We start from the raw sequence: 27,819 nt of genomic DNA on the forward strand, positions 1-27,819 counted from the left end.
TAATGTACCTGAATCAGAGACTGCACTAGAGCAGTTTGGAGGAGATCTTGAGTGACGGCGCATGTTTGCACTCTGTTTTGGGCACTTAGCAGGCAATAGGCTATAGCTATAAACTAATATAGAAAAAATACACATGAGCTAGGAAACAGATTTTCACGACAATTAGCCTACTGAGATCGTGCTTTCAGGGTCCAGATTATTTTTAATTTTAGGCTACATTTAAACTGCGTGCAAATTGATCACTTTAGGTTAAAATGCTCCTCACTGCTGCCTATTAGAGCCAATTCAAAATGTTTCACAGCTCATAATTTCAATGCTTGTAAGAACATCATCAAGTGTTTAAATGTTTGTAAAGAAATCAGTCTGGCTATTGTTTTTCTCAAGGGGAGACAGACATTGCACACACACACACACACACACACAGACACACCCACGCACACGCGCACGCTCCCGCATCTCACCCGATGAAGGCTCCTATGAGCTCCATGTCATCGCTCTGGGTGGGTGATCGTGAGTGAGTTCATTTCTTTTCGGTCTCACTCTGTCTCTACACATTTCTCTCCGAATAGCGTGATTGCTCATTGTTACGTGCCTGCTGCACCATTTTAACACCCTACACCGTCTGCAGTCTTCTTCTACTTCACCACAGCTGAACGGGCTTTTGCTGCTCATTTACAACCAGGAGTCCATCCATGTCTGGTGATTTTTTCATTCAGGATCTGAGGAATGTGGTGTCTGAAAATAAACTGAACGACAGGATACATGGACACAATACAAGACTGCGCCTGTGACAAAGCTGTGCAAGGTAAGACACTGAAATTTATGGGATAACACAAGAATTAAGAAATCCTTGCACTTGTTTCATTATTACGCTATTTTCTTTTGAGAATTAAGGAACTATATCTAGTTCAGATGTTACACTCCCAGCTTTGTATTGCTCCTCAGGGATGTTTTGCTAAGGAGACATGGTTCACTTGGGATTTAACTGCTGCTGTTGGTTACACCAATAGTTTAATTAAAGTTGCTTGTCTGAACAGAAAAGAAACCAGAGACAACACCTTACTTTGTTGCCTCAGATGTAAAACAAAGCCACATTTATTGCACACACTGACTCAATCCCCCCCCCCCCATTCACCTCCTGCACTGCAATACTGTCCCAATGCAAAATGTTCAGTTCCTCTTTTTAGTGTAGATGGTTAATAGCGGTTTCTTCCTTTGCTGGAGGAAGTATTCTGATCCTTTAGTAAAGTAAAAGTATTCATATAAAAATGTTCTATTACAAGTAAAACTCTTGCTTTAAACATGTAACTAATAGATATATAGATAGATATGTTATTCACACCCAAAGGGAAATTGCAGTGTTGCAGTAGAAAGGTAAGGTAAGCGTAAAGGTAAGTATTATCAGCAAATTAAAAATCAAAAGTAAAAGTACTCGTATGAAGAAAAATGCCTCAGTAAATGTTTTGGATTATTATTATTGATGCATTCATGTGAAAGTAGCATTTTATTGTTGTAGGCTAGTTAATAGATGTGGAGCTAATTTTATTGGCTCATCCCAAAACATGTTTTATATGTAAAAGCTCCATGTGTAAAGCCTAGCAACTGTCAAAAAATGGAGTAAAAATATTTCCCGCTGAAATGTGGTGGAGTTGAGAACCCATGTACGTACACAACGATGAATCTTCTCTTATGTATAGGCCTATCTCCTAAACTTTGTTAATTTTTTTTCTGTTGTATTTCTGCAGAACCACATGCATACACACACTAAAATCTGTTTAAGGGCCCTGTGCTCTGCCGGTCCTCCGATCTGATTCTGCATTCTGACCGACGTACTGCAGTGAATGTTCAACATAAGAGTCAGCCAGTACAGTCCGCCAAGTTCGTTCATTTTAAGTCAATTGAAGTGCAGTGTCTAATAAGTAAATGTACTTATTAGTTACATTCCAACTCTGATTTCTTCACATGACTTTTAGGGAAAGAATCGGGAGGTCCCCGGAGAACATGGCATTCTGGAGAAGAAATACTCATATTGGTGAGAATTTTTTTCTAAACACACTGTAGCTGAGAACAACAGGAAACATTGTTTGGTGTTGAGCGTTTACTGGCTGCAGGTTTGAAGTGTATACATTGTACAGAAAAGCTCAAATATCAGCCTTGTCTTTTGTTGGTCTTTCAAAAGTTGGAGACTTATCTTGTTTAAGTCTTCCTCTCTCTCTCAGGCAGCTGTACAGTAACTCCTCATCCAGTGCAGTGCACTGGTTTAGAGAGATAAAATGAAACAGTCAGTAGCCTCTCCCTTTCTGGGCATGTGTTTTTCATGTGTTTGAGGTAAGCTAAGAGGGAACTTCAGTACAGATATTGTGTTGTCAACCTTTGGGGTTCATCTAGATCATCTAAAAGCTTCCTGCATCGATGTTAGACTCAGGGGGAATATGGGCTGATTTATTTCCTGAAGCTGTTTGGACTTGCAGGCTGCTCAAGAGTCTGCTCAAGTGCCTAGCAGAAAAATATATTCTCTTTGAGAAATCAGTCTGTTAAATAACAGCGGTAACTTTTGCTGTCTTAGAAAAACAATATTGCTTTTACACATCTTCTAATGAAATGTTTAAGCAGACCGAAGTCCTTGAACAACAAATGCTTTTCTTAATAATTAACTGTCATGGTAACAGATAGCAGGATGGGGCCAGTCTGTTGTGTGAGAAGGTTTATCCTGTTGCAGCTCTGACCGTGTGTGTTATGCATAATTCAATAATGATTTAACCTTGTTTGGAAACAACAGCTCTAGCAATGTGCTCCTCTCTGGCATTGCTCTGTCTTGTTTTCATCTTGAAGGTGACTGGTATTTATTGTGTTGTTTGTGAGTGAATATATTTCCTGTCGAGACTGTTTAAAAAGCATGACTGAGCATGTTAATGCATCACACTGACATATGAGCCATGAAATGAATGCCAGAGTTGTAATTGTGGATGAAGTCTTCACTTCTTGGGTGTAAAGGGGGCAAGCTCAGACAGAGCCCACATGCCGCAGACACTCTTATATCATCAAACCCATGAAGTAGACTCAGCAAGAGATGTTATTTATTTCCCTTTAGTGGATCAACCATATTTAGGTGGATTCATGTGCATATCCCATCATAATCATTCTATAAGCTAGGATATTGTGACTGATACTGTCTGAAAGAAAAGAAATGTAACAAAAGAGTAATGACCAGCAGAGTTGTGGATCTTTGTGGAACTTAGTGCCATTGCTTCTAATATAGAAGTGAGAAGTGGGAACAAATGTGAGACATAAAGGCATAGCTGACTGGAAGTGCCATATATGTTATGCATTGTTGCGACATATTATCAATTGCCAATAAATGGTAAACAATACATACTAATGAGTAGGTAAGATCTAATGTTTAGTTTGACATTTGGAAATTACACCTAGATGCTTTCTTACTGAGCTACAACCAGGAGATGCTAGCTTAATTTAGCATAAAGACTGGAAACAAGGGGAAACAGCTAGCATAGCTTTGTCAAAAGGTAACAAAACCTGCCTACCAGCACCTCTAAAGCTCACCAACACATGTTACATCTCCTTTCTTGAGTCTTGTTGTAATGTGAGATTGCCAGGTAACCAGTGGTGAGTCACTGCACCTTCCCAAGAAATAGGCACACACATAATTCCCAGTAAACCTGTAAACAAATGTGATATGTCGTGTAAATTATTGAGCTTTAGAAGTGTTGGTAAAAGATTTTGTTACCTTTTGGACAGAGCCAGGCCAGCTGTTTCCTATTGTTTCCAGTCTTTATGCTAAACTAAGCTAATAGACTGATAGCTGTAGCTTTATAGCTCTACAGCTCTCTTCAAGAAAGCAAGCAAGTGTATTTTGAAGTAATTCTTTAAGGGGCATTCCACTGTTTTTTAAGTTAAGTTTACTTGTCACAAAGAGTCAGTCTTTCAAAGCAGTTATGTAATGTTTCCTGTTGCTCTGGGGGGAGATTTCCAAAATTAATAATAACCCTAATGATGTCATCAGGGTCATTTTGGTTTGGCTGGGTTGAGACTTTTTTAGAAAACCTGCATGACAAACTGGAAGTGTAGAGTTTGAAAGAAGTGAGCATTTAGGAGGTGGAGAAGATGGTGTATTTAATGACACTGTTTTTGTAACCTGACCCATAGGGACTAAAAGTCAAAATCTCTATACCTCTGCTTCTTCATTTGTCTCTTGTGAGTCCCCACACTTTATGAAAGAACAGTATAAAGATTGCTGGAATACCCATTGAAATAAAATGCAGGGAATTAGGTGAATACGTCAGTCTGATGTATCAGACCCATTATAGCAGGCCAAGAGGAATGGGTGAATATATTCTCAAGTCAAGAGCAACCTTGTCTTGTACCATGTTAAATGAGGTTCCGTATCACACTGGACCTGAAGCATGTAAGGTAAAAGTTTAGTTTATTGTGTTGTTGTTTGGCAACAGGTGTGATGGGGCAGTCAGAACAGGCAAAAAAAACAAAAGGGCAAAAATGACAGGCAATACCAGGCTGGAACAAGAAGACAAAAGGCTATGCCACCACAGCCGTTATGGCACAATAGACAATCTTGCAAGCAACAAAAGGGGAGTTGCCTGGATTCTTCAGCTGATGATACACAGGGCAACATTTTGAGCAATGTTGCTGGGCAATCTTGCTGGAGGCAAGTCCGACTATGTTTTGAACGGATAGCGGAGGTGCAGGGCGGGTGGTGGAGTGGTGGGGGAAGGGGATTACGGTAGTAATCTTTACTCATTACCACTGACGGCAACTTTGCCCAGCACAATTGCTCTAAAAGCTGCTCCGTGTATCATCAGCTTTAGTGTGGAATGTGCAGTATGTATTTGACATATAGTTGCCTCAAAAATTCCTCAGTGAAATTTAAAAAAGTAGTGTCAATACCCAGCATTTTACATATGCATACCTGTCAGTGTTGACACCAATTGACAGAAATCTTAAATTACTGAGCACTATTGAATCAACTGTTGAGTGTCTATTGTAGAGGGAGTAGTGAATGAGTGAACAAGGGTATGATTTTGGACACCACCTTGGCCTTTTTACCAGTAGACATTTTGAGTTGTCATAGTAGGAAAAGCACAGATGGTACTAATAACATTAAAGATGACGTCCCAGTAATTCATGACAGTGTGACAGTGAGCCAGCACAACACCAGGACCTTGAAACTGAATCAGCTAAATAGAATTTACATATCATTCTTTTTATTAACACCTCTGTTTCACAAAATCTCCCATTAAAATCTGCCTATGACTGACAACAGGGAAAAAAGGGAATGAAATTGACTGCTACCTTTGGTGAGACAGTGCATTCTGCTTCAGTGTATTAAAGAAAAGCCTTCTACTATGTTGCAGTGGTAAAAAGAAATGTACAAGGTTGTCCCAATGGAAAGTTTCACTGCTACTTTAAAATGAACTGACAAATTCATAATACATGGCAACCAATCTTAGTTAGCAAAGCTTAAGACTTTTAAATCTAACACGATGAGGTAGATTATCCTTTTAGTGGGATCTCACCTCAGAAAACTAAACCAAATTATATGTTTAAATGTGTCGATAGATTGTGCCTGTAAACCTCTTTAGGACTACGTAGATCGTAAATGATTAATGCTGCACCACTGTACTGCTGTTGTTCACATTTTGTGTTTTTGTGCATTATTGATATTGGCATGTTGTTTTGTTACGTGCCCTTTATGTTGAAGAAATGTTTCATCGAGAGATATTAATTGGACAAATAGAGGTCTGGTTTGTGCATTAATCAGCATAACAGGTTTATTAGGAAAGTGTGTATCAGTCATCCATCTTAACTTTATCGAGCTGTAGTTACAGGGTGAATATAATAGCAAGCAGGCCCAAGTCAAGAGAGTACACAATTATATTAAGCTTTCTCTTACAGTATTTAAAATAAAAATCAATAAATTATTGTAAAAATAGAAAGGAAACTAAGTCTGAAGTCTTTATATATTGTATTTATATGTACTTGTATAAGGCTCACTTGTCTCTGGATAATCTATTTGTCTGTTTGTAGAGAAGGAACGCCGTGTGAAAGCCAATGCGTGGGACTACAATGACAAGTTCTCATATGCTGTAAGTAGACCTCAAAATTACATTATGTTTTACTTTACTCACAAGTGTAGTCTGTATTCTTTAAGTTAAATTTCTAAATGTTTGCTTCTTCAGGACAATCGCATCAAAACCTCAAAGTACAACATCTTAACCTTCCTGCCCATCAACTTCTTTGAGCAGTTCCAGAGGGTTGCAAATGCGTACTTCTTAGTGCTGTCGATACTGCAGGTAGAAGAAGCTGGGTTGCGCAGAAATATATTTTTTACACGTCGCTTTTATGAATGTAGTTTTTTTTATTGTGTGAAGCTAACCTGCCTTTCTTTCTTTTCATATAGTTAATTCCAGAAATTTCCTCTCTGTCCTGGTTCACAACCATCGTGCCTTTGGTGTTGGTGCTGGTAATCACAGCTGTCAAGGATGCCACAGATGACTATGTTAGTAAAAAAAATATTTTAAAGCTCTTCTGAATGCTTCTCTTCTATCTCCCATGACACAAATTGTCATCCCTCTTATAAATTTCAGTTCCGACATAAGAGCGACCAGCAAGTCAATAACCGGCAGTCTCAGGTTCTCCTCAGGGGAAGGTACTTCATCACTCTCCTCTGTCTCTCTCATTAGATGCTTTGTTTAACTGCTTAGAAGCAAAATCACATGAACAAATGATTACATTCTGCATGTTCAAGGACATTTACGTGGTTTAATCAGTATTATTATTTTCCTTTTGTTTTTAATTTCCAAGTTTGCAGAATGAGAAATGGATGAACGTTCGAGTGGGGGATATCATCAAACTAGAGAATAATCAATTTGTCGCTGTGAGTAAATTGCGCAATGCTGTGAAGTATTCTGTAAATTGGATGCTTTTTGTTTTGCTTCTTTCATTTTCTTGCAGCTTTTATTAGATGGTGTGCAATTCGGCCTTTCATGTTAACATATAAGAGCAGTTACAGTTAACAAGCAAAGATTTCTTCTGGGAGATTCAGAGGCTGTTGGGTGCTCCTGCAGGTTCAGATGGTTAAGATTGATTTATTGTCTTTTCTCACCACTGAGTGTACATATTGGTTTTATACACAGGCAGACATCCTCCTTCTCTGTAGCAGCGAGCCCTATGGACTGTGCTATATTGAGACTGCAGAGCTAGATGGGTAAGTGCTGCACTGGTTATGTAAAGTAAAACAAAAGAAATCTAAACTGCGACCGAACACAGTGTCAAATGTGTGAGGAAGGAAAGTGTGAGATTATGATTCATTTCTATGTCTCCATGGAAAACACATTTGTTTTTTCCATTTCTCTCCCAAAAAAGAGAGACGAATCTGAAAGTTCGTCAGGCTTTGACCGTCACCTCAGGTTTGGGAGATATTACCAAACTGATGAACTTTGATGGTGAGATGATGCTTGACATATTTGTTTTCATTTGTGGACACCTCAGGCTTTCTGTGTGTGTTCAAAATGTCTCTCCTCAAAATGATTATTAGTATTTTGTTGTGTGAATGCATGTCAGTGAATTGTCTCCTGCAGGGAAGACGTTGGTAAGACTGTATTTGCTTTGTTCCTCAGGAGAGGTCGTTTGTGAGCCACCGAACAACAAGCTGGATAAATTCACAGGAACTTTGTACTGGGGAGGCAATAAATACCCTCTGGATAATGACAAAATGCTGCTGCGAGGTTGTGTACTCAGAAACACTGAGTGGTGCTTTGGAATGGTCATCTTTGCTGGTATGATTTTTAAATTTTTTTTTAGGCTTTCATTCTCCACATCCATTAGCCTTGTCTTTATTTTATCCTTTGACCAGCTCATAAACCCTCTTGTTGTTAATGTTCTTTCAACACTGATAGTTGTTTCCTAAACCTTCCTCTAGGGTTGCAAACCAAACTCATGCAGAACTCTGGGCGGACTACATTTAAAAGGACAAGTATTGACAAGCTGATGAACACCTTAGTGTTGTGGGTAAGCTGTTTCTTGCTTTTACATGGTAACTAACATAGTGCACTGCATCTTATTTAATTAATTATATAAAATTTTTACATTCCAGCAAAAGCTTTGATTAATAAACCCAAACTATTTGTGGGTAAGTCTTGTGCCTGCAAAATGTTCTTTAAAGGCCCTCCTGCACAGATGTTTTTATTTATGCTGCTCAAAGAAATTGGGTGGATCTATATTTATGTGAGATCCTAAAATGAAATACACCAATAAAAATGAGGTGCAAGTTGTCCCGCTCTAACGGGTGCAACAAAACAAACAGAGCGTGGGGGTACATGTCGATCAAGTGTATCTAATCAGACACAATAAGTGAGTGTACCGTGGGTGTGTAGGATCTTTAAATGAACATACTGACATACTTCTCATTTTCATGAGGTGAAGAAGGTCGAGATAAACTGACATAATGGACACATTTTGTTGATCTAAATTTCAGATCTTTGCCTCCCTCATTTGTATGGGAGTCATTTTGGCCATCGGAAACACTATTTGGGAAAGCTGCATTGGCAGAAACTTCCAGGTATTCTTGCCCTGGGAGGGGTTTCAGAGCAGTGCTGTTTTCTCTGGCTTCCTCACCTTCTGGTCCTACATCATCATCCTCAACACTGTTGTGCCCATCTCACTGTATGTCAGGTAAGGACCAAGACAATGCTATATAAATATTCGAGAAATTGTTGCTTGCCCAGGTCTAAAAGTTCCTTCATGTATTCTTAAAGTAACAGTGTTTCTTAGCAAAACTGTCACTTTTTTTCAAGCTATGGACGTTTCAATTTCAATGTTATTATTTCAGTTTTATAAATGATTTCTTATTAAAAAGGGATATTGTACAGAAAAATGTATGGTAAAACCTTCCTTCAGTGTGGAGGTTCTGCGGCTCGGCCACAGTTATTTCATTAACTGGGACGGGAAGATGTACCACAGTCAGACGGACACTGCGGCGGAAGCTCGCACCACCACCTTGACCGAGGAGCTGGGTCAGGTGGAATTCATCTTCTCCGACAAGACAGGCACCCTCACCCAGAACATCATGCTCTTCAGCAAGTGTTCCATTAATGGACAGACATATGGTATGGAGCTTTTTGGAAATATTTAAAACTCAGTCCATTATTAAACTTTACCAAACAATTGGGTGTGAGCATGTTTTCTCAGTTTTAGTTGACGATAGTTGGATAATTCTAGGATCATTTAGTGGTTTTTAAATAATAAATTTTTAATTCTAACTGTGGGAAATACTTAATTACAATAATTATGTTTGAATTAAAGTATTAGATTTTAGGGCAAAACGTTTATCAGCAGTGGCAGAGCCAAATTTCTATAATGTTTCACAAGATATGAGTCATTACAGTACTTTTTATTCACTCAGGTGAAGTCTATAATGAATTTGACGAGAAGGTGGAAATTACAGAAGTAAGTAAGGCTAAACGAGAATGAATTCTTAACTGAAACAATACTAATAACATAATAACATAATGACTATATTGGTGGTCTGTGTGCCCTCAGAAAACAGCCTGTGTGGACTTTTCCTTCAACCCTCTCTGTGACAGAAAGTTTAAGTTTTACGATGGCAGCCTGGTGGAAGCCATTAAATTGGAAGATCCTACAGTGCAGGAGTTCTTCAGACTGCTGGCTTTGTGCCACACTGTCATGCCAGAGGAGAAGAGTGAAGGTAAACTGTACACACAATCCAGTAAAAAGACAAATAATTGAATACATTAAAGTGGCTCTGATCGATGTTTCTGTTAAAATGAAGGAAACTTGGTGTACCAGGCCCAGTCACCTGACGAGGGAGCACTGGTGACTGCAGCTCGAAACTTTGGCTTTGTCTTCCGGGCCCGAACCCCCGAAACCATCACACTGTATGAGATGGGACAAGCTGTCACCTACCAGCTGCTGGCCATACTGGACTTCAACAACGTGCGCAAGAGAATGAGTGTCATTGGTTAGGTCTTCACTTATAACAGAAATGCTCCCTTTAACTTACAAGTACTGAAGTTGGCATTATGTGCACATTATTATAGAAAATGACTACATGAAATCAAAAAATTAATAGCAAGTCTGTTTCTTAACACACTTTCTATTTACCATGTTTAATAACAATACCTGTGACAACTAGTAATAAGTCTTTATTTTCTGCAAATAGCATGAAGTTAACAGTCTCTACATGCTTGTGTAATCTGTAATCCGTGTAGGAGGATTTGACCAAAAAAGTAATGTTGTGTATGTCACGGTTTTGAGGTGAAGGCAGGGTTGAGCAGGTTGGAGGACCCAAATGCAGGACGCAAGGCAAAGGAGGTACAGTTCAAGGGGTTTTAATAAACAAACAAAGCGAGCACACTTACAAACTGAGTGGCTGATGACAGAGTCCAAAACAAAGTAATCCAAACGAGAAAACCAGAATCCAAAATAAGCAGGGAAACACGACGAGTAGGCTGGCAACAAGGTAACACACTGTAACACTGGGTGACAATAAACAATGACCCAACAAGGACCAGACAGAAACACCAGGTATATATACACAGGGACTAACGAGCAGGGCGGGAGCAACACAGGTGACAGACATGAGACTAACGAGGCAGGCAGAGAGAGAGACAGTGAGCAGAGGGAAACAGAGAGACTGATATGCAGGCAGAGTGACAACCGGGGGAACAGACGGAACACAAGTTACTGAACACAAAACAGACCAGAGTGAACACTTAACATGAACTATGGTACAGGACTGGGAACAAGGACAACGAACTAAAACGCAGGAACAAGAGTTAAGGCAGTGACTAAGAAACAATATAACAACTAGACTACCAAACCAAAGCAATATCAAATCAACACAGGACTACGAGCTAGAACACCAGAAACAAATGGCAAAAACTCAAACTCAAAGGGAAAAACTACAACTCATGACAGTGTTCTCTTGCTGTGTTTCATAGTGAGAAATCCACAGGGCAAGATTAAACTGTACTCCAAAGGAGCTGACACTATTATCTTTGAACTTCTGGATTCATCCAGTGAAGCCCTCATGCACACTACCTCAGAACATCTCAGTGTAAGTGTGATACCATTGGATAACATTACTCAGTGATTACATTGTTAAAAAGTGAATTTATACACTTAAGTGCACTATCTAAGTTTATAGTCTCAATTTTATAGTCATAAAAAAACAAAACACCAACATGCTTAAAAAATACAGTGCCCTGTTTTGTTGCTGTATTGTTAATGGTGATTGTTCTCATTTTCTCCGCAGGAATTTGCTGGAGAAGGACTTCGAACATTAGCCCTGGCCTACAAAGATGTCGATGAAGACTATTTTGCAGTTTGGACGAAAAGGCTTCTGTTTGCCAGCACTGTAATTGAGAACCGCGAGGATCAACTGGCCGTGCTCTATGAAGAGATCGAGCAGGGCTTGAAGGTAACATTTACAACCTTTTGTTTACACCCTTGAAGCAATCAAACTCATTGCAGACTGACTGCTGTCCTGCTAAAGCTTCTAGGAGCCACGGCAATCGAGGACAAACTGCAGGAAGGAGTCCCAGAAACTATCGCCTGTTTAAATCGAGCCAACATCAAGATCTGGGTCCTCACAGGAGACAAACTAGGTAGAATAATTCACCTAAATGATCTTTTTGACCAGAAAAACTGATACTTTAATAACCGCTTACCTATCTGTGAAAAGCTACAGAGATGTAAACTGTGTAAAACATTTCAGAGACAGCGATGAACATTGGCTACTCCTGCAACATGCTGCGAGACGACATGAATGAGGTGTTCATCATCTCTGGCTACACACTGCTGGAGGTGCAGCAGCAGCTCAGGTGACATGCTGTACATGTCATGACATGTACTTAATAAAGCTTTTAGAAACATATAAAAGGTAAGTTTACTGTCTTTTCTCTCCACAGGAGTGCTAAAGAGCACATTCTCGGCGTGAGTCGAGTTATCAGTGCAGGAGATGTTCAGATGAAAGACGTGACTGCAGATGATGTGTTTGAAGAAACCCTTATTGCAGAGTATGCCTTAGTCATCAATGGACACAGTTTGGTGAGATACTCAATTGCATTTTTCTTTGTTGGAATGATAATTCTGTCCTTTGTGATTGTTTTTATTTCGATACTGATACCTGTACCGGTACATGATTTATTTAGTTAAACAGTGGTGGTGTTGCTGTCTTATGAGTGAGGCATCTCTGTACCTGCTGCTGACTGTGCAGTCTGTAATGAGCAGAGAGCTGCTATGCTGCTGAGGGCCCTCGGCTCTATTATGGGTTTTCATTAACATCCATTTCCTCACAGAGGAGCGTGCCTTGAGGGGTGTGCATGATGCTCAACAGCTAGGTGGAAATGTTACAGTGAGCTGTTGCTTGGTATTGCCTCTACAGGGTGTTAATGTTATAGGATGGTACTGATGAGGCTTAACAGGTTGGATGTATGTGTTCTCCCTGCAGACTCACGCTTTGGAGCCACAGCTGGAGCACGTCTTGCTGGACGTGGCCTGTTTGTGTAAAACAGTCATTTGCTGCCGGGTCACTCCGATGCAGAAAGCCCAGGTGGTGGAGTTGGTGAAGAGGCACAAGAAGGCCGTCACTCTGGCCATTGGAGATGGAGCCAATGATGTCAGCATGATCAAGAGTAGGTCTAAGGATTGATCACTCTTACTTACTAATCCAAGGGGATGACACACTGAAAAAGCTGGTTTGGGAACAGCAGCAGGAAGCAAGTATTACTATTACATTCAACTTGCAGTGCCCCAGCATGTGATTACCCTACAAAAATTGTTAGGATTAAACACTTACCAGCTTATGAAGGTATTTCCAGACTCCTCAAAGGCTCTTTTAACCATCTGTATGAAAACATATTCATTTCATTGCATGTATATTCTCAACTTGCAACTCTTTTTCCTGATCAAAGCAGATGTGGTAGCTGGAAATCTCCTTTTTAATTTATATGTGAATCCCAATTCTAATATTATTATTATATATATATATATATATGGGTGTTTCTTTCTGATATCGTATTATTGCATTCTTACAAAACAACATGTTATATTTGGATTTTGAGATGACCTAAGAGGGACAACCTACAGGCACTAGGGGGAACACAGAAACCTAATTGGGACCACAAGATATTATCATTCAGATTTGGTGCTGGCATTAGATATGCTCAATAAAACATGCTATGTTAAGTAAGTCTTTGTTAGTCTCTGAAATGCCTTCACACCTGAACCTGGTTCACAACAGTTTAACAGTTTAAACCACTTGTTAGAAGAGTCTCTGATGATTTCTGGAAATACCAGAGTTCAAGCACACCACATTCACGCAAAGGCAAAAATAAACAGAACACAAACCAGTTGTCACAGGGCAGGTGTCAGATGCCAGATGCAGGGGGTTGTGAAAGGAAATACCTTCAGTCTTTTTAAGGTGTTTCTTTTTTTTAGGAACTTCATGCTTACAGGTGCTGGTCATATAATTAGAATATCATCAAAAAGTTGATTTATTTCAGTAATTCCATTCAAAAAGTGAAACTTGGATATTCATTCATTACACACAGACTGATATATTTCAAATGTTTATTTCATTTAATTGTGATGATTAAAACTGACAACTAATGAAAATCCCAAATTCAGTATCTCCGAAAATTAGACCAATACAAAAAAAGTATTTTTAGAAATGTTGGCCAACTGAAAAGTATGAACATGAAAAGTATGAGCATGTACAGCACTCAATACTTAGTTGGGGCTCCTTTTGCCTGAATTACTGCAGCAATGCGGCGTGGCATGGAGTCGATCAGTCTGTGGCACTGCTCAGGTGTTATGAGAGCCCAGGTTGCTCTGATAGTGGCCTTCAGCTCTTCTGCATTGTTGGGTCTGGCGTATCGCATCTTCCTCTTCACAATACCCCATAGATTTTCTATAGGGTTAAGGTCAGGCAAGTTTGCTGGCCAATTAAGAACAGGGATACCATGGTCCTTAAACCAGGTACTGGTAGCTTTGGCACTGTGTGCAGGTGCCAAGTCCTATTGGAAAATGAAATCTACATCTCCATAAAGTTGGTCAGCAGCAGGAAGCATGAAGTGCTTTAAAACTTCCTGGTAGACGGCTGCATTGACCTTGGACCTCAGAGAACACAGTGGACCAACACCAGCAGATGACATGGCACCCAAACCATCACTGACTGTGGAAACTTTACACTGGACTTCAAGCAACATGGATTCTGTGCCTCTCCTCTCTTCCTCCAGACTCTGAGTCCTTTATTTCCAAAGGAAATGTAAAATTTACTTTCATCAGAGAACATAACTTTGGAACACTCAGCAGCAATCCAGTCCTTTTTGTCTTTAGCCCAGGCGAGTCGCTTCTGACGCTGTGTCTTGTTCAAGAGTGACTTGACACAAGGAATGCGACAGCTGAAACCCATGTCTTGCATACGTCTGTGCTTGGTGGTTCTTGAAGCACTGACTCCAGCTGCAGTCCACTCTTTGTGAATCTCCCCCACATTTTTGAATGGGTTTTGTTTCACAATCTTCTCCAGGGTGCGGTTATTGCTTGTACACTTTTTTCTACCACATCTTTTCCTTCCCTTCGCCTCTCTATTAATGTGCTTGGACACAGAGCTCTGTGAACAGCCAGCCTCTTTAGCAATGACCTTTTGTGTCTTGCCCTCCTTGTGCAAGGTGTCACTGGTTGGCTTTTGGACAGCTGTCAAGTCAGCAGTCTTCCCCATGATTGTGTAGCCTACAGAACTGGACTGAGAGACCATTTAAAGGCCTTTGCAGGTGTTTTGAGTTAATTAGCTGATTAGAGTGTGGCACCAGGTGTCTTCAATATTGAACCTTTTCACAATATTCTAATTTTCTGAGATACTGATTTTAGGGTTTTCATTAGTTATAATCATCACAATTAAAAGGAATGAACACTTGAAATATATCAGTCTGTGTGGAATGAATGTATACATTATACAAGTTTCACTTTTGAATGGAATTACTGAAATAAATCAACTTTTGACCAGCACCTGTAGCTCTGTTTCTCAAATGTAATGGTGATACATCAGAGGCACAAACTGGGGCTACACGACTGCAGTGCAGCAGTGAGCTAAGATGAAGCTGCTCTCGGTCGACAGGCTTTGCTAATGTGTTCGTTAGCAAGACACTGAATCCTTGATGAAAGCCTTCTGCAGAAACTGTGGTGGTCAATAACTGTAACACAGTAGAAAGAAGAGCGTTTTTCCTTCTGAAACTAATTTTCTGCTGTAGTCAGCAGCTTTCTGCAGTGTTGTCTCTGACCGCTTCAGGTTTGCTCTTCTGTGTCAAACAATAAGACAATTCCCAATCGGCAGTTTTTTTAACTACATAAACTTGATGTACATTCACATACATATTTGAAGAGTCTGAGTTATAGATGAAAACTCTTTTTTTCTCAACTTATCAGAATACAGACCTATTTAACCTTGGTTTTCCCCTGTTGTATTTAAATCCCTCAACCAATAATAAAGTGTCAATTTGATCACAGGATGTGCATTTAATATGGTGAATATTTTCTATTCAAAGGGCAGTAATCCACTTTGTGTGTTTCTTCTGCAGCTGCTCACATCGGTGTTGGGATAAGCGGTCAGGAGGGGATGCAGGCAGTTCTGGCATCAGATTACTCCTTCGCTCAGTTTCGGTACCTGCAGCGGCTCTTGCTGGTGCACGGGCGCTGGTCCTACTTCCGCATGTGTAATTTCCTGTACTATTTCTTCTACAAGAACTTTGCCTTCACACTGGTGCACTTCTGGTACGGTTTCTTCTGTGGTTTCTCGGCTCAGGTAAGGAAGCTAAAGAATTGTTGCAAGGCCTATATATTTTTGAAAGTTTCTCCTTTTTGTGTTGGATTAATGATATTTACATCTGTGCTCTGTCCACAGACTGTGTATGACCAGTGGTTCATTACCCTCTTCAATATAGTCTACACATCTTTACCAGTCCTGGCGATGGGACTTTTTGATCAGGTAACTCTGTTAATTATGTGATGATAACACAGCGCTGACTTATATAGTCAATACCAAATTACCTTAATCTTTTTAAAGAAACTTTTCATTTCTAAATGTATAGTCCCCATTAGTCATACAGGTGAATATCTTATTGTTGTAGACCTCTTTTACTGTGGCATGATTAATAAACTTCCAAAAGGTCCCTAAATAATATAAACTTGTGCGTGAGTAGAGCCCCTTATGCAAACCATATCCAATATTATATTGTTCATCTATCATATCAAATTTACCCTCCGCCATACTTTTGCCAACTACCATCAAGCACCTGCCTCAATGCATCACCTTACAGCTACCCTACTGCCATTAAATGTAATAATACTTAACACCTCACATAACATGCATAATATCTCTGTTTCATAAAGGATGTCAATGACCAGAACAGCCTTCGCTACCCGAGCCTGTACAAACCCGGCCAGCAAAACCTTCTCTTCAACAAATGCCAGTTTTTCCTGTGCACAGTGCAGGGGGTATGCACATCATTCCTGCTCTTCTTCATTCCTTATGGTGCCTTCTCTGTCATGGTGAAAGAGGACGGCTCCCACTTATCTGACCAACAAGCGTTTGCAGTCACCATAGCAACATCCTTGGTCATAGTCGTAAGTGTTCAGGTAAGAGTATAAACAGCAAGAACAAATCAGACAAAAATAGCCCTGTTAAGACTCTATATTTGTGTTTAAGATACATGCATCTTTTCCTAGATTGGACTCGACAAACACTACTGGACAGCTGTTAATCACCTCCTCACGTGGGGTAGCCTGACAGTGTACTTTGCCATTTTGTTTGCTATGCAAAGTGATGGCATATTTGGCGTCTTTCCAAGAAATTTCCCATTCATAGGTGAGTGTGGCTCAGTTGGACATATGTAAATAAATAACACTGATGCTTGGAAATTAATTATAAATACATTTTGATTTGTGCGTCCTCAGGCACGGCACGTAACTGTCTATCAGAGAAGAGTGTATGGTTGGTCATTCTGCTCACCACTGTGGTGTGTGTTGTGCCTGGCTTAGTAGTCCGCTTCCTGAGAGCAGACCTCTTCCCAACTCTAACAGATAAGGTACAATAACTGTGATGCATATACTGTGTTTGTGTAAGTGATGGATACATTTCTTTCGTGGCTGTATTTTAGTGGTGGAAAGTACATTTAATTATTGCACCCATCTACCTAAACTCTATAGTACAGGCTTACGTTCCTTTTTGGCACTGTGCTCTTCCAACAAATGTTGTCCTTTGCTGTCATTTGCGACACCACAATTTTCTTGTTGTTAACTCTTATTGCTTCCCCTAGGTATTTATCCCATTGATGCTGAATGCGTTATTAGCTCTTACTAGTATTTACTGTTACTCGTAGATCTCTTACTTTACTGAGTATGTTGTTCTTCAAATGTAAGTCACTTTGGATAAAGCATCTGCCAAATTAGTAAAGTAGAACCTTTCAACATTGGAAATTGAAAATAAGAGAAACAATAAGAGAGGGTTAGTTATTTAGTTGGGGCATGTTTCAGTTAGTGAGTTGTGAGCAATTTCACCGAAGCGACATTTCCCTTAAAAACTTCATTTCATTAAAAGACTTTTTCGAGTCCAAATGTTAAATAAAAGCAAAAATAAAAAAAAGTTAAAGAGATGGTATTATGCTGTTTGGCTTTTCCCCTCTCCTTTATTGAGTTATCTCTCTTTTTTTGTGCCTGTAACAGGTTTGCAAAGTGAAAAAGCCCAAAGTCCAGGCCAAAGGGAGTTCCCATCTCCCACAGAAAACACTGCTCTGAACCACTTGGAAACAGCTCATTTGTAGTCCAGCCCTTCACTTCCTTTACTTGTGAGGTCACAATGAAAACGTGTCATAAATAGGCTAGCAGGGGTCAGGCACACCCTCAGCCGCCCGCTCACAGAGCCCTCTGCTCCCACCGTCACACCGACCGCTGCAGCAACAACAGCAGAGGAAAACACAGCTGGAAGGTTTTCATACCGCTTATCTGTCTTTACATTCTGAGGAATGTTGAAACGTTTTAACTTAAAAAAGAGAAAGCTGTGTGGATCGCTGGTGTGTGTGTCATGTTGAACATTACGTCGTCATAACACGCTACGTACTATCTCTGGGTACTACCTGCAATGGAAAACGGAGCAGGGCAGAGTCGAGTCTATTGATTTGCGCTATGGTAGCATTTTTCGGCAAGGCAGCATAACGTTAGATCGTCAGAACACCGGCAACAGTTCAACGTTTAGTCCTGATGGTAAGATGTGGAACAATGATGTTGTATGGTTGTGGACTTGTGAGTAACTTATACCATCTGCTAGGTTACGACAAGGGGGTAAGCCACAGTTGAAACAGTGAAGCCGACCAAAGCCTGCACGGCCGGTTCCATGTACAGGTGCTGGTCATATAATTAGAATATCATCAAAAAGTTGATTTATTTTAGTAATTCCATTCAAAAAGTGAAACTTGTATAATGTATACATTCACTCCACTCAGACTGATATATTTCAAGTGTACTCCATGCCACGCCGCATTGCTGCAGTAATTCAGGCAAAAGGAGCCTCAACTAAGTATTGAGTGCTGTACATGCTCATACTTTTCATGTTCATACTTTTCAGTTGGTCAACATTTCTAAAAATACTTTTTTTGTATTGGTCTTAAGTAATATTCTAATTTTCGGAGATACTGAATTTAGTATTTTCATTAGTTGTCAGTTTTAATCATCACAATTAAATGAAATAAACATTTGAAATATATCAGTCTGTGTGTAATGAATGAATATAATGTCCAAGTTTCACTTTTTGAATGGAATTACTGAAATAAATCAACTTTTTGATGATATTCTAATTATATGACCAGCACCTGTAGGCCCAAAAATTACGTCAAAACCCCATGACATCCCGTTGCACACGAGAGATGTAACCATATTGCTTAGATAATAAACTTTCAGTGAATCTAAAACAAATGAGTTATTCGGCGATCAGTGACGCTACATTGGTATTTGTCAGGGGAGCCTCGTAAGTGGGCAGATTAAACAGTGACGATCCGAGTCAGTCAAACACACTGAGCCACTGTTGGGCAGCTCTGCAGCTACCAGAATTACGGTGTTTCTGCCGTTGCTTTACGTCATTAAACCACGGTTATGCTGCTAGTAGTCCTTACCTGGGAACTGCACATGTGCAACTCCCAACAAAGCTCAAGAGCGGAGCGTACAACACATAGGGTGAAAAGAGGAGCTGCAGCAATGTGCAGTATGAGCAAAATATGGTGTTTATTGAAAATTAAACCATGTAAACCTGTTCTGGTACAACCCCTAAATAAGATTTGGAACCTGAAAATGAGCATAATACCACCTCTTTAAAATAGTGCACACAGTGTGGCATAATTTTTTGTCTTTCTCCATTCACGCCCCATTAATCATTGCAGACCCCACTGATTTCTCAGTTACAAAGACTTTACACAGAATGAGTACTTTCACTTTTCTTATTTTTACATTTCTGTGATAATACTTATGTAATTTTACTTAAGTAGGATTTTAAATGCTAAACATCAACTTGTAATGGTGTATTTTTACATTGTGGTATTGGTGCGTTTACTTGAGTAAAGGATCGCAGAACTTCATCCACCACTGCTGTATTTTGGTAGGTTCGTCATCTACAACAGTCCAGGAAGAGGGATCGACCTCAGGAGAAGAACCTGAGGCGAGTACGCAGGACGAGCTCCCGCCGCTCTGCCTATGCCTTCTCCCACCAACAGGGCTATGGAGAGCTGATTACCTCAGGCAAAAACATGAGGACGAGCATAGTGTCTTCTGCTTGCTCCCCTGAAAGAACACCAAACAGCTGGATAGAAAATGTGTTAAAGAGAAAAAATGAAGTCTCTTGCGTCTCTGATAAAAGCACAGAAGCACCAGAAAGTGACAAAAGAGCAAAACAGACTCCAGAGTAACGGCACACTGACTGAACTTGACCTCTGGCTAAACAGATTCTGTATACTGTATAGGAGACCGTATGCATGGATCCCGTAGACCAAGCACAAGGTATTAGTGTCCTTCATTTGGGTGAATTTATGCTCAAATGCAACAATACAGTCGTACCTCATTTTTTATTCGTGTGTGAATCATTTGCCGGACGTGAAAGGCCAATCAAAACATGATTATTAGGAGGAACCATTTCCAAAAAAAGCCAGCTGATTGAAAACAGATCATGGTACACGTTTTAATCTTTATCATGCAACCATTTGTTTAATGTGCAAACTCAGCCTGACAACAGCAGGTATATTTTAGGACAACGTTATGCATGAGTTGCTAAAGTTAAAGAAATATTTGTTGTCCTGCGTCAACTGATCCAATTTAATCTTTAAGTGGTTGGAGCACAAACGTCTATCAACATTTATGAATAACAAATAGCAAGCCCTCAGGTAGCCCTGAGCACCAGTACAAAACATTTATTAATAGACTTACGTCTGTAAAGCCTATGCATTGAAACTCTCCTTTCAACCTACATCCAAAGTGCTAAAATGTAAGTTTTTTCTGTGAAAACTGATGTAAAACTGCTGAATATGACAGTAAGCACAACTTAATTATTGATTTAAATATATTTAGTTAGCAGAATGAATGATTATTATTTAGCTGACTCCATATTTTGCCATATGGAACTTTTAATGCTATAATTCTGAGATCTACATTTCCTGACTTTCTCATTTCACAGGAAAGATAATCCATCTTTTCCATTTGATAAGAAATGTGTTAAACTTGAATACAGTGCTTGAATCTGATATCCTCTCTATAATACAGGTTCATCCCTCACTTTCTGCTTCCCAAAATAAAGAGGATGAATAAAACATTAAATTCAGTGGAAATGAGCTTTAAACCAACAACAATCATATCCCCTCTTTTGTCTACCAGAAATAGTCAAAGGGAAAACTGGCTGGGTGAGATACGATGTGATAAAAGTCCCTGAACAAAATTAAATGCAGAATGCTGCAGTTATATTCAGCACAGTACAGTAACCTATGCCTTAGACCGCAGAGCCTCCGACATCACTGCTCTCTAATGAAGTGAAAATGAATCCTGTGCAAAAGCTCAACCCTAGTGTGTAATCTTACAATCAGGACTTCTTACCCTGATTTCCCTTTGGCTCACACGCCTTTAACACAACACAAACAGCCAGAAGAAACATGTCTCAGAGATGCTGTTCCAACGACTGTTACTACTTCAACAACACTACTGCACAGGTAAAATATTTAGCACATTTAATTCTTTATTTTTGCCCTTGTTTACTACATTACGTTCATGTATAAATGTTTTTAAAAAGGATGTTTGGATTTTATACAACAGCACAAATAAAAAATATTGTTTATTAGTTTATTTGACATTGTTTCTTTTCAGAGGTGAAAAGTGAATTAGCAATACAAAATCAACGTATTACAAAAATCCATGATTAACACGTGATTTTAAAAAAACATGTTTTAACACAAAAAAGCATTTTCCCTTTCTATGAAATAATTCACCATTGTTTGGTCCTTAAATTCCAGAATAATTTGTAAGAGTAAAGAGGTAAAATGGAACACAGTAAGGTTTACATTTTGTAGTATTATTTATTATATGCAAGTTCCTTCTGCCTCAATTTTAAGTGTAAAAAATGTAATTTATTTACCCGCAGCAGTATGTTTCAAATTGAATGATAGCCGCAAAAACCGACACGGATGATGCATTTCACTCCTCAAGGAAAATTGCAGCTCCCCCTCCCGGCTTTGACACAAACAAACTCTGTTTTTCCATCGCTGCTCTTCGTGGATCAGGGAGGTAGTAGGCCTCCCTCACTGCTTGTAAAAAAGACTCCACCTTCTCACCGGGAACCATGGAGACAGCACAACCGCCCCAACCTGCTCCCGTCAGCCGGGAGCCCACAGCCCCCGACTTCCTGTAAGCAAGAGAAAAAGAAGAAGAGGCTGTTAAGTACAGTATTCCAACACCAGCCTTCAATCATGTGATCATACATTTAGGAAAAATGCATGTGTGAGGGAGGAGGGAAAATTGAAGAGATGGTAAGGCAGCATGGTTAAAAAGAATTATCTTATGGTAAATGGCAAATAGTAATTGGACTGTATTTGTATAGCGCCTTTCTAGTCCTCTGACCACTCAAAGCTCTTGACACTACATGTCACATTCACCCCATTCACACACATTTCTACACTGATGGCAGAAGCTACCACGCAAGGTGCAAACTGCTCATCAGAAAGAAACGTATCATTCACGCACACTCATACACACCAATCATACAGCCAGCGGGAGCAATTTGGGGTTTAGTATCTTGCCCAAGAACGCATTGACATGCAGACTGGAGGAGCCGGGGATTAAATTGCTGATCTTCCGATAAGTGGTAAAGACAATATTCCTGAATACAATGTATATGGTACACATGGGACATATACAGACATATATATATATATATATATATATATATATATATATATATATATATATATATATATATATATATATATATATATATATATATATATATATGTATATATGTATATATATATATATATATATATGTGTGTGTATATATATGTATATATGTATATATGTATATATATATATATATATGTGTGTATATATATGTATATATATATATATATATATATGTGTGTGTGTGTGTGTGTGTGTGTTACAGTACTACACTATTTTAAAATATTCTCCCATAATTCAATATACAAAGGAAATGGAGGAGCTGCCCACAGGAAATTAAAAGTATTAAGTATTAATTGGTAGAGTCATGTTTATGTTTGTATACCATGAATTAGAATGTATACCCACAGCAAGTACAAGTTTATAGTACACAACAGTTGAGCCAGTTTTTTACTGGTCAGATATTTTATCCCATTCTGTCCTGAGTTTCAATCTGTCTCAGGACAGTTTAGGATAAAATGTCTAAATCTGTAATAGCAGTCAGTGAGACTACGCACAGACAGATGTCCACCAGCTGATCCAGTTCGGGGCAGCTGCACTCGTACAGGTCTCTGCAGCTTGCATGGCTCTGGTTCATCAGGTCTCCAAGCAGCCGTATGGATTCGGCAGGTTCAGAGTCGCACACGCTCTTAAAGCGCAGCACCCGTGCAGCCTCACCGTACACATGGGTGGCTCGCTGGTGCAGCTTGAAATGCATCACTGAGAGAGAGGAAAAGAGGCAGATGCGCTGATTGTAAAGTCCTCCATCTGCTCCTGCCAGACTTTCTGCTTGGTTGTGTTGATGTCGACAGACACCTGGGTGATGCTACCTAATAATTATTGTTTATTAATTATAAATATTATGTTATTTTTTTAACAAATGCCTGTACTCAAGAAAAACTGTGATATCACCGTATGACTGATAATAAGGTACTGATAATTAAAAAGTTTAGTCTCATATCACAATACTGTATTAACATTAAAAACTACATTGCCCTGTTCTATGTCATAGTAATTATGGCTGCAACTACCTATCATTTTAATTTATGGATTAATCTGTTTTTTAAAACGTTAAAGGCATTTTTTTGCCTGAACAGCGGTCCCAAAACCAACAAGATATTAAATTCAGAATGGTATTAAAAGGCAAAAAATCAAGAAGTCCTCGTATTGCAAAACTATTAATTATTTTAACTTTTGGATAATTTTACAAGACAAATGACTTCCAACACCTAATCCATTATCAAAATTGTAATTGTTTAACCTTTAAATCTACTAATCAACTACTTAACCACTTGTTTCCACATAATGGTATAAAAATACACATATACTGTAGCTCACCATGCTGAGTGTTAGCGCTCAGCAGCTCTGTGGAAAACTGCTCGCAGGTGATTCCCAGGGCCTTGCAGATCTCCTCTCGGCTGTACGGCTCAGGATGCAACACCTCATCCACCAGAGCCAGCATCTCCTCCAGGGAGGCTTTCAGCTCCATCTGAACCTGGGCCAACTTCAGCAACCCGCCCGAGTCTAGGCCCCGCGCCTGGGCCAGCATCTGTGTTCATACCCACCACAACATTTTTAATCAACTTCGATGAAATATTACAAACTTTTTACTCACACACAAGTTAGTTGATGTTGATGTTCACAATGGAACATTAGGATTTTATACCCCTCTCTATATACTATATTCATTTTTACACATATTTGCTGAAGATCAACTCAGTAATTTGGATAACCAGTAAGGAAGCAACACTTTCAAGTACATTGCCCCACTACTAGAGCTGCAATGACTAATCCATTAGTTGCCATCTATTAAATTAAATGCCAACTATTTTGATAATCGATTAATTAGTTTGGGTCATTTTTTAAAGAAAAACAAGTAAATTCAAGCTTCTTAAATGTGATTATTTTCTGGTTTCTTTACTCCTCTATGACAGTAAACTGAATATCTTTGGCTTGTGGAGAAAAACGAAACATTTGAGGACGTCTTCTTAGGCTTTGGGGAGCACTAATCGACATTTTTCATCATTTTCTGACATTTTATAGACCAAAGAACTAATCAATTAATTGAGAAAATAATCAACAGATTAATACAATGAAAACAATCATTAGTTGCAGCACTATACACTACATGCTAAATCCAAAATAAATAATAATTGTAATATTCAAAAAATTACTGTAGTATTAGTATTGGCAAAAGTGTTGTTACCACAACTGCAGGTTATTTACTTAATTAAGTCCAATGCTGCAACAAAGGAAGAAAGACATTTTCAGAGTAAGTCTATGAGAAATGCCAGATGCCGCTAAAGTTCCACATTTCTGTGGTAGTATTAGGTTCTTGTGATTCTCTCCACTTCAGGAGTTCTGCACCAAGTCTTAATGTTTGAAATAGAAAAGGAACTGGACATTTCTCATCCTTTTTATGGACCAAATCTCTTGTATGACTTGTAAGACTCTTGTATGAAGCCGTTTTGGCTTGTGACTCCTTAAAACAAAGACTCCCATCACAGAACGTACATTCAATATGAAGAGTAATGAAGGTACAACCAAACAATTGTTTTACCTTATGTAGTTTGTCTGAATAATTCATTTAACGAGGAGAGTTTAAGAGCATTTCACAACAGCAAATAAATCGAGATATAATATAAATAAATATAAATAAATATAAATAAATATAAATACAGAAACACGGTAATACCATTTAAAAAATTTTCCTGTTCCATAAATCATCCTTTGCCCCCCAGAATCAAGTTGAGAGCCCCTGTACAGGATCACCATACCTTTGTGGCGATTCGACACTCCACTACTCGGATGTTGAAGTGAGAAGAAGCAGCTTTGTTCATCTCCACACAGCAGTTGGAGATCACAAACACGGCCCCATCTGGGAGCTTCACATCAGTGGCCCGCAGAGGCTGGAACTCGATCAGCTTTGCCTGGCAATAAATCAACAATAAGACAAGTGGCAACTCTTGACTACATAGAACATTTGAAACAAACCATTATTATTCTTCTATGTTCTTAGTGTAAAGATTGGTTTGGGTGAACAAATGACCCTGATCAACTTATGCTACTTGTTTGACCTAATGCACTGAAAGGAAAGCTACATACAGTTCCTCTCTCTGCCAGGAATGAGATGGACTGGTCCATGCCCCCTCCCTCTGTGCCAATGTAGTGCTCACATTTGGCACATATCTCAGCCAGCGCCACCTGGAGGATTACAGAGTATAATGAGAAAAGGGCTTAATTGACCCATTTGAAATTGACAAACCTTCTCTGACTGTTGATTACTGGCATAAAAGTGAAGTGCATTATGGGTTAGTTTTGAAGTCATGAGTCACATCTGATATTTACATTTTTCAAAAGTTGCTCACAGAAATGCATACAGCATGTTTTCCTATGTGAATTAGAGCCTGACCGATGACTTATTATGCTGATATTATTGGCTAATATGAGCTAATTGCAGATAAATTGGTATCAGTGTTTTCAGCAGCAGATAAATGACAATTAAAAAAGAAACGGAAGACAGAGTCTTCAATCATGTTATGAGTGTTGTTGTTGCATTTGTCCACTACTCCCTCGTTGGCAACACACGTTTATAACATTTTAATAATAAATAATAATAATAATAAAAGTGTATTTTTTAACTGCATTATGTCATGTTATCTTGGTGAGGTCTCATAACTACACATAACAAATGTTAGGGTTATGTTATGTGTTTCTAAAATCCTCAAACCTCGGTCAGGCTCTAATGTGAATGCATATAGTGTTCTGAAATGAAATGCTTATATTGTAAAGCCTCTTACCTTGGTGAGGGACTTTTGATTTGCCTCCATTGTTACAAGCCCGGCACAACAAACTAAGGCACTAGAACTGGACAGGCCAGAGCTCGGAGGAATGGTTCCATCTACGACACATGACATCCCAGCTAAATGTGCAATCCCAAACTTCTCCTATAAAATACACAGCAGGAAGGTTAATTCCATTACTTATTCCATAACATTATTTAGGGAAAATATCACTTTACTACAGTATTGTAAAGTAGAACTAAACCTACCTGAATACCTTTTACTCCACAGAGAAAATAATAATGCCACTTTGGATTCTCTCTGTCTATGGCAATGTCCTCTGAACACGACACAGTGAAATCCCTGAAAAGCCAGATGACAAGGATCATGAAAACATGTTGATGGTGCTATACATGTACAAATACACAAGCATGTTGTAAAAAGTCAACAGTAGCCATAAAGTGTTTGAGTCTTACTTGTACTGAGGATTTGTGTTGGCCAGAGTGATCTTCCCTGAGTCGTTCACTGAGATGGCTGCGAGGATGTTCGGTTCAATAGCCATCGGAAGAACAGAATAACCACAATAATCGATATGCTCTCCTGTTAAAAATGAAACAGTTGACAAATTATATGATGAGACTAAATTATTGAACTGACATGGGAGTTGCACTAGTACAAATATGTGTGGACTTAAACTACAGATCTCTGATATTCAATATCTTTAAATTGATTATTTTCCTTCTGTTAAATTACACTTCTCTCAAATGTTTTTATTTATTAGTAGGATGAACTCACTTTCTACAGTACAGTACAGATATTAAGGAGGACCCCGCACATTGTTTTATTAGCAGAAGCCATAAGTCCAACATTTCTAACAAACATTTTTGAGCATTGAGCAAATAATAAAAATGTTTGTTCTTGGGGGTTTATTGTATCAGAGGCAAATAAAGCAACATCATCACCAATATGCTATAACTGACAGCCCATTGACTACTGTAAGTCAACAAAAAAACTAATAAAATTAAGATACCTATTAGGTTTACCCTTCCAGGTGCACATGCATAGAAGAGAGGAGATTTTCCATACTTTGTTTCAAAAGTATTTTTCAAGTTTTGCAGCCTGTAAAAGATTACAAACGAAGACATGAAGTAGCCTATCAGAGAGAGTTTGCTCCACATTTGTTTTCTCGTCCCTCTGACTCACTGACAATCAGCACATCTTCCTGCTACTCACCTTTCACTGGCAGTAATCGCAGTCTTTAACTTGGGTGGGTGTGTGGCCATTTCTGCCAGATTAAAGAAAACTATAAATGTAGGCTACCTCTTGTTGTCAGTCAGCGGAGCTCAGTGCTTTTGCATATCCTGGCCGCGACGCGATCAGCTGACTGTCACAAGAGGATCCCGGATGCCAAACCGCTGAACTGAGGTCAGAGTTTGTCTCAATATTCATATGGTAAAGTACATGTTTGTGTGAAATGAGCTGACTCTGAAACAGTTGAGGCTGCAGCGGCAAAAACACGGAAGTGTAA

The 27,819-nt window shown here is 39.1% G+C and overlaps 2 protein-coding genes across 5 annotated transcripts; one reads left to right on the forward strand and one right to left on the reverse strand.

Annotated features, from left to right (window-relative positions):
- The first annotated feature begins 486 nt into the window (after positions 1-486).
- atp8b4 (ATPase phospholipid transporting 8B4) lies at positions 487-21,418 on the forward strand. Of its 4 annotated transcripts, none has more exons than XM_038706136.1 (29): positions 487-1,374; positions 1,746-1,878; positions 1,974-2,032; positions 6,061-6,119; positions 6,213-6,326; positions 6,434-6,532; positions 6,621-6,682; positions 6,838-6,910; positions 7,170-7,240; positions 7,399-7,478; positions 7,653-7,811; positions 7,955-8,043; positions 8,510-8,706; positions 8,932-9,140; positions 9,437-9,480; positions 9,574-9,739; positions 9,824-10,012; positions 10,995-11,110; positions 11,309-11,473; positions 11,549-11,660; positions 11,771-11,876; positions 11,964-12,102; positions 12,506-12,689; positions 15,633-15,856; positions 15,956-16,039; positions 16,444-16,689; positions 16,780-16,918; positions 17,008-17,138; positions 19,701-21,418. In XM_038706136.1, the coding sequence occupies exons 3-29, from the start codon at positions 2,002-2,004 to the stop codon at positions 20,001-20,003; spliced, it is 3,591 nt and encodes a 1,196-aa protein (XP_038562064.1). In that variant the 5' UTR covers positions 487-1,374; positions 1,746-1,878; positions 1,974-2,001; the 3' UTR covers positions 20,004-21,418. The 4 variants fall into 4 exon arrangements, with proteins under 4 accessions (XP_038562064.1, XP_038562065.1, XP_038562063.1 ...); XM_038706137.1 differs by having other exon boundaries at positions 487-805; XM_038706135.1 differs by having other exon boundaries at positions 487-1,878.
- On the reverse strand, positions 21,407-27,710 carry galk2 (galactokinase 2). The gene is made up of 10 exons (XM_038706138.1): positions 27,525-27,710; positions 27,322-27,410; positions 26,768-26,891; positions 26,561-26,654; positions 26,310-26,456; positions 25,615-25,713; positions 25,287-25,439; positions 23,848-24,058; positions 23,028-23,229; positions 21,407-21,979 (listed from the first exon to the last, which is right to left on the reverse strand). Exons 1-10 carry the CDS (start codon positions 27,572-27,574, stop codon positions 21,772-21,774), a joined length of 1,377 nt encoding a protein of 458 aa, XP_038562066.1. The 5' UTR covers positions 27,575-27,710; the 3' UTR covers positions 21,407-21,771.
- Positions 27,711-27,819: the final 109 nt, after the last annotated feature.

This window comes from Micropterus salmoides, unplaced genomic scaffold, assembly GCF_014851395.1.
Source record: "Micropterus salmoides isolate LMB-PRFRI ecotype aquatic unplaced genomic scaffold, ASM1485139v1 Ms_hic_scaffold_8, whole genome shotgun sequence".
Taxonomy (NCBI): Eukaryota; Metazoa; Chordata; class Actinopteri; order Centrarchiformes; family Centrarchidae; genus Micropterus; species Micropterus salmoides.